Genomic DNA, 7642 nt, shown 5'->3' on the forward strand with positions numbered 1-7642 from the left:
ACAACTTTCGTTCGATTGTTGTGTATCAATCTGGTACCCCTCCGCAATAATTGGTATCCAAGAAGTAGCTCCCAGTTTCAAAAATGTTGGTGACCAGGGGCGGACTGGGGAAAAAAAGTGCCCCGGGAGTTCCTGACAGACTGGCCCACTAATATATATATATATATATATGTGTGTGTGTGTGTGTGTGTGTATACTGTATATGAATCTATACATGGCATGTAGTGTATATGACAGCGTTTATTGTCATATGGACAATATTAATTCCAGCAATAATATGATTACAAAGCCACATAGTGGCTTTTAAATAGTCCACCATAAGACCACCAAACAAGTTGTTAAATAATCCACCATAAGACCACCAAACAAGTTGTTTTACGCAAAGTGCATCCTAAAGAACAACCTACAACTCTAACGTGGGTATTTCTTCCTCTTACCTATTTGTGGTGGTTAGTTTTAATCTAAGAATTTCAATAGCTTTAAAAAAAAACAGTGCACAGTGCTCTGGAACCTTGAAGACCGCCATTTGCGTCCGTGTTAAGGTAATTGCAGTTGCAGAGGCGACAGCAGTACATTTAAAATAACATGTTATCTACAATTTAAACTGCTGTATGTTTTCGTAGTCCGGCCCGTATTTTCTGGGACAAGTTGGTTTTTTTCTGATCTCCGCTGCATACTGTCAGCCCGCACCAGCTGGCCCAGTCCGGTCCAACTCGTTCATGTGTTTACAGGCTCAGACCGCGGCCGCGCTGAGCAGGTTTGTCTGACTGGAGCGGGGGAGGTAATAGACACAGTTAAACAGCAGCGTGACTACGGGCCGGGGCCGCAGTGCGCGGCAGTGGCTCCTCCACGGGCTGAGTTAAACCACCGGCGGCCAGCGGCCCGGCGGCCCACTAACCCATCGGCCCACCGGGGAAATCCCCGGTAGCAATGTATGCCAGTCCGCCCCTGTTGGTGACCCCTGGGTTAACGTTTGACCTGACTACAAAGTAACAATATATTTAATGACATGCATTTCAATGTCATTAATAAAAAAATTCATCACTCAAGTCTAATGCAAGTAAATCAGTATACTAATATCCCAAGCCCAATTTTTAGAAATGCTTGAATGTAGCGTTTGTTGGGATGACTAAGGAAGTTATCTTGTAGCAAAACTATCTCTTTGCTATCTCTGGTTCCCTCTGCTGGAGTTGCGTGGTAGTACACCGATGATATACCCGTGGTTTAGCGCGTGCATTGCAGTGGTCGCACTTTTCAATTTTCCTAGGTTCTCCACATCTTGCTTGTTAACAGGCTTCATTTTACCTCTTACGATTCTGTCTTATATCTCAGAGATACTGTGAAATATTCACACATTCAAAGTACATGTGCTTGACTACACTGAAATGAGTTTGGTTTTACTAACATTTATTGCATGAACTCAAATATACACAATGGTCATGGCATCTTACAACCAACGTCTCCCCACATACATTCTTATTCAATCTTGTGCCGGGTGACCATGAAGCCTAATGAGACGTACAGGTGTGGAAGGTCACTGGTGCGGAAGGTCATGGGGGCGGAAGGTCATGGGGGCGGAAGGTCACAGGCAGAAAGCAGTCGCCACAACAACACTGAAACAAGCGCACCGACACAATCTAGTTCGTTCGTATGTAAACTAGTTTTTAAAGCTTAGTGGATAAACACACTGGAGAATGACCATGAACCCGGTCACAGGCGGTCAAATAAGACAAGTGCAACTGATCAACCCACATCTGGAGAAATATAACCCAGACTGCAGTGGGCCTTAATAAGCCTCAATCCAAGCTTAAAGGGCATCAATGGACCGACTTGATATTCTCAATCTGTGTGTATTTGGGTGGCTCATATATGACAGAGAAGGAGTATGGAGGAGTGTGTGCAGAAGCACTAACACGGACGATCATCGCAAGGGACATCACAGCTCCCAGCAACTGGGGAGGGAGAGACAGGGAGAGAGACCCAGTATCTGAATTAATCACACATTCCATCCACTTCTGACACTCAACAATTTTCATATTTTTATCATATGACCCTTGCATTCAAGTTCTTTAAATAAACACTTTAGTGCAAGTGAGCCTGATGTAAGATAATAAATCTGCACCAAAAGGAATAACAGAAGCTACATAAGCTGTTCCTGATTCAAGGTGCTGAAATATTCAGATACTGAAATACTGAAGTCCATGACATCACAGAGGAGGGGGTCAAGACTGGCTGTAGGTTATAAATATTGTAAATTAACTAAAACTCATCAGTGGATAATTTATATTGTAATTGTTCAATTTAAAACATTCATACTTGCCAATATTATTTAGTGAACAAATTCTATTAATATAATATTCTAAATAGAATGTAAATTATAAATAATATAAAATATAATACAAATAATAATACTATATGCTTAGTGAACAAAATGGCAGTGAATTAAAAAAGCTTTTAGCATAATTAAACCCACAATACTCACAGCCAAGGCTGCCAGGCCAAATATTACTCCCAGGATGACACTAAAACATTTGTCCCAGATCTCCATCACAATCGGGCCGCAAGGCTAAACGGGGATAAAAGAGGAGAACTGTACAGACGGGCTGCTTCAAGAGAACCAGCCGGCAGCCGCATGGGCAACACGCAGATGGAATACAGGAGGTTAAAGGTTAGAAGATCTCACCTTTCGGTAGCCACTGCTGCCTCCGAGATGAAAAATCTGTGGCAAGCACAACAAACACTGAGAGGCCCTCACAAACACTGAGAGGCCCTCACAAACACTGAGAGGCCCTCACAAACACTGCTGTGTTAATATTATTTTTAGCTTATGCCATGTGTTGAGTAGAGCCACATACACGCTGTGCTCTCTTATAGGCAGTAGATTATATATGTGTGGTGATCCTCTTTGCATATATATTAATCATACAGTTTGTCATGAAAAAGTGATTTTTTTTCAAGTTGTGGATGGTTACCCTGGCCTCAGGATTTGACTGCACGCACTCAAGGTCATCAATCCCACAGTTACAAGAGTCAGGAATGTTCCTTCCCCAGTCCTGGTAGCCATTAAAGAGCCCACAGCACTTGTACTGGAGAAAACAGATCAAAAAAGTCTAGTGGTTAAACTTCCTGCACAGGTCATCAGTGAGAAGATGAAGGACAGCCAGACGTACCCCATCCTGCACAACTAAGACCGCCTGCTGTGCTTCTGGATTGGCACGTTCCAAAGGCAGTAGGTAGTCCGTTTGCTTCTGGATCATAAGGAGGATCTGAAACAGGTGAGAAAGCAAAGATGAGAGAATGAGAGTGACACACACACACACACACACACACACACAAAATCATAGAAAACATATTTATGTGCTTTAATGTAATTGTATGCATTTACCAAATCCATGTTTAATCAATGCCTTTACATGTTTGTGTTCTGTGAACCTTATGAAGCAGTAAAACCAGAATTAGTCAACAATAAGATGAGAGATGGCTGTCTTACATCCAGACGTGAGGAGGCCATTGGAATTGCAATCCGGAAGAGTATGACACATCCTGAACACATAATGGTGAAAAACTGCAAGAAAGACAAATATCAAGTCAAATGTCAAGTAGAAATCCTCATAGTGAGGTTATGAGAAGAGTAGTGTTTATAGTGAGTTATGTAAGAGGAGTAGTGTTTATAGTGAGTTATGTAAGAGGAGTAGTGTTTATAGTGAGGTATGTGAGCACGGATGTAATTTGGGGTTTTGGTCCCCTGCAGTTTTTACGGTTAAAAACTAATATTTAAATAGCGACGAATTCATGTCGTGTGTCCCCCCCCGGCCCCCGCTACTTTTTCAAAAGCCGGTTTTGGTCTCCTGCAGTTTTCACGGTTAAAAAACAAATATTTATATAGCGACGAATCAAGCGCTAGGACCACGCAGAAAACGACCGCTGCGAGTTCTCACGTCCATGTATGTGAGTGTTCATAGTGAGGTATGTGAGAGGAGTAGTTTATAGTGAGCTGAATTTTTGTTTCCTCTTTTAACCGCACTTACTGCGATCAGGACGTATTTGTTTTCTTTATGAGCACCATATGCCCCCAGCGCGGAGATTAAGAAGGTGACACCTCCAATAACATACAGAACAATCACGCCCATCATCTTATTTTCAACCTAATGAAGAAAAAAACAAAGATACAGACAGCACTTAATGGTTTATGGTTCATTTATACACCCCATAAATTAGTTCCGGACACAAAGACTCACACATTAGCCTACATTCGCACCTTCATATACACAAACTCGAAGACCTTAGAGCTCAGGAACTCAGTAACGTTCGTGAAGTTAAAATACAATTTCGTTAAGATGAGCTACACTGGGATAGGTAATTAAAACCATAACTCTTAGAACTGCTTGGATAGAGCGTCGACCGTACCTCATATTGGGCAGCATGAGCCAACCCTCCCAGAACTACAATAACGAGGCCAAACACCTGGAACAAATGCAACATGATTATTCCAAGAAAGTCGTATTTAACAATACCGTCACTCCACCATTACGGTTCAACTCTCATTTGAACTGCATAGGCTACAGTGAATTCAATCGACAGTACAAACGTAATATTTCAATAACGCAACAAACTCACAGCAAAAAGGACGTTGAAGAAAACGAAGATCTTCTTGAAACATGGATTGATTTTTGCCATTTTCGAATATCTTCCGTGGAGAAATCCAGACAAACGAAAGTAAGTTGGAGCGCTTCGAGCACTTTTGATGTTGGGTAGAAGAAACGAAACAGAAGAGGAGGTGGTCACAATAAACTGGGACGTCCCTTCCCGGAAAGCCCCGCTATGTCAAACGCAAAACAGTCATTTTCAGTAACCCTGGATCTTGTGCAATACAAATTTTAGAATCTGTTTTTTATATATATATAGCCTAAAATTAGGACTACGTTCCTAGTGTAGCCAGATAGCAAGTACTGTCGAAAGCTGTGACTTATCTGCACGTGCCACATACAATTTCAGCAACCTTTTAACTAGGCCAATGACAATTAATAGTAGCCTATATATTTTACCATAATATAAACATGTCTTAACTCACTATGCCATACTTTAATTGTTCTCTGTTCAAACCGTACTACGAAAGTACTGTATGTCTTATTTAAAAAGCCGAAATGCGAGTGTAACAACAGGAAACATTAACAGGTCAGACCTGACAATAGAAGGATATTAACACAAGCATTAGGTCAAACGTACACAAAAGACGCTGCTTTAGGGTTTGATCACACACACATTCGCTATTGTTGCACAGGGCTCTCAAGATTCACGCATTGAGCATGAGACACACACACTTCAAACAGTTCACATGCGTGTATCTCTCACGCACAGAAACAACTAGCGCAAACAACACCCAACAAGTTCCACTGCATTTTTTGATGTGCCATCAGGTAATTTCCTGCAGAGTTCCGAAGGAGCGTGGCCACAAACCAGTCTATTGAGAACTGTAGCTGCCCAGCAGCCAATCAAAAGTGTGCTATGTGAGCGACACACACATACAACCACCATCCCCAGACTTCTATAAAAGCTCTACTCTTACAGGGACTATACGTGTGTTGCAGGATAGCTGAGTGGAGATTGGAAAAAAAGTGAAAAACAGAACTGGAAGTTCCGATGCACAGGTTTATTAAGTCCACAGTGAGGAGTGCATTCAAAACCCAACAATCATTAATAAACAAAGGAAAAAAAACAGTCAAAATAAACTAATCAACTCAACACAGGTATCAACCAGGCCCTAAAAACCATCTGCACCCCAAGCCAGCTCTCGCTCTAATCACTAGGGGTGAGCGGATCGATATTTATATCGATAGTATCGATACAAAGGTGAGGATCGATATCAGATCGATACCATGGCGAAAATATCGATTCTTTTGCTGCAGTTTAGAGGTCTGCGCGGGACTGCTTTTTTAATCCCGCTCCCGCCAAAAAATCGCTTGTTTTAATCCCGCTCCCGCCCGCACCTGCTTGTTTTGTCCGGCTCCCGCCCGCACCGGCCAAAAAATTGCTTGTTTTAATCCCGCACCCGCCCGCCACATACACATTTCTGTCCATTAATTACAATGGAATATGACTTCCATACATCAGACTTTCCTGTAGTTGGCTTAATTGTGGTGTATTCGCCTGTTTTAATTTAATTTTCCACAGCTGAAACTGGTTGACCGTCTACAGCAGGGGTCGGCAACCTATGGCACGCGTGCCACCATTGGCATGAGGCATAATCACTGGCACGCGACACGCTGGACCAGCATCAGCAAACATATATATAATTTAATATAAATTATTATATTAATGGATTATAATTTCAAGTAAAAAGTATCGCCCCCCAACGGTTTGGAAGTATCGGTATCGGTATCGGCGATACTGACCAGTATCGTATCGGTATCATATCGATACCAAAATTCAGAGTATCGCCCACCCCTACTAATCACCGAGTTCTACCTTTTACAAACCCATTAGCCTATTGGATTCAACCACCCACCAGTACGTTTGCAGGTAAGTTTTAAAATGTACAAGTTCTAATTACATTTATCTATTTTAACTTAACTCAAACATTTTATTATTTAGTAAATATTTTAGTATGAATATAAAACATGTAACATTCATGCTGGAACCTTAAACCCTTTTCAGAACCATGAAAGCAGGTTCCCCCCCCCCCCCCCCCCCCCCCCCCCCCCCCCACCCCAACTCCATGGGAAATGGAACAATCCACTTGCAGCACAACCTCAAGACTACATAACCCATCAACCCCCTGGGACAGGTAAGTTGAAACTAATTGCAAAACCCACAATAAACAGTTAAATATGCATGGAATATAGTAATCCTCTACACTATCAGTTGGCCACCCTGAATAGTGCAAGATAATCACAGTTGTTACTTTGTTTTTCAGAGTCCTGACAAGGTCCCAACTGGTGTTTGCCACTGCAGCCCTGTGGGTACCAATAAAAGAGTCTTTAAAACTTTGAGGTTGTCTTGTGTTTCTGTCCATTACAATAACTAACAGCATGGAAAGGACGAGAGCTCCATTACAACATGTGAAGACTCACTGCCAACCACCACAAGAACTAGAAAGGACTTTGACAAACACAGGGCTTGAGAGAGCAGGTGGGCAACCAACTGATCCAGCTGTTCTTGAGGGTCTGGAGCTGTACCTGGGTCACAGGTCCTGTGGTCACTCACTCCCCATTTGCAATAGATACAAGACAATGGTGATAAAGCAGGTAAAGCAGGCAGGATAAAGTCGGTGAAGGCTTCCTCACAAGGGCTTTCTCTCTCTTCTTCTCTCTCTCTCTCTCTCTCTCTCTCTCTCTTCTCTCTCTCTCCTCTCTCTCTCTCTCTCTCTCTCTCTCTCACACACACACACACCACACTTTGAGAAGGCCAGGTACAAAAATGTTCAAAAAAGCTATGACCAAATCATATCCATACTAATACATTTCATATCAACATTTGTAAAATTTGGTGTCTGGGTGCTGTATTTGAAAAAAAACATCATAAGTGATGATCATAAATATATTTATTTAAAAAATGCACAGAAGGGGCTGTGGATCACACGTGCCCAGAGCAGGGGTGCAATTACTTACTTTCTGAGGTGTATGCAAACATACTATCGGCGCTC

The 7642-nt window shown here is 42.1% G+C and overlaps 1 protein-coding gene across 1 annotated transcript; it reads right to left on the reverse strand.

Annotated features, from left to right (window-relative positions):
- Positions 1–1386: 1386 nt before the first annotated feature.
- On the reverse strand, positions 1387–4774 carry LOC143514383 (tetraspanin-8-like). The gene is made up of 9 exons (XM_077005484.1): positions 4618–4774; positions 4408–4464; positions 4029–4145; positions 3491–3565; positions 3171–3266; positions 2973–3086; positions 2684–2719; positions 2483–2566; positions 1387–1952 (listed from the first exon to the last, which is right to left on the reverse strand). Exons 1-9 carry the CDS (start codon positions 4675–4677, stop codon positions 1818–1820), a joined length of 774 nt encoding a protein of 257 aa, XP_076861599.1. The 5' UTR covers positions 4678–4774; the 3' UTR covers positions 1387–1817.
- Positions 4775–7642: the final 2868 nt, after the last annotated feature.

Source organism: Brachyhypopomus gauderio, chromosome 5 (genome assembly GCF_052324685.1).
Source record: "Brachyhypopomus gauderio isolate BG-103 chromosome 5, BGAUD_0.2, whole genome shotgun sequence".
Classification (NCBI taxonomy): domain Eukaryota; kingdom Metazoa; phylum Chordata; class Actinopteri; order Gymnotiformes; family Hypopomidae; genus Brachyhypopomus; species Brachyhypopomus gauderio.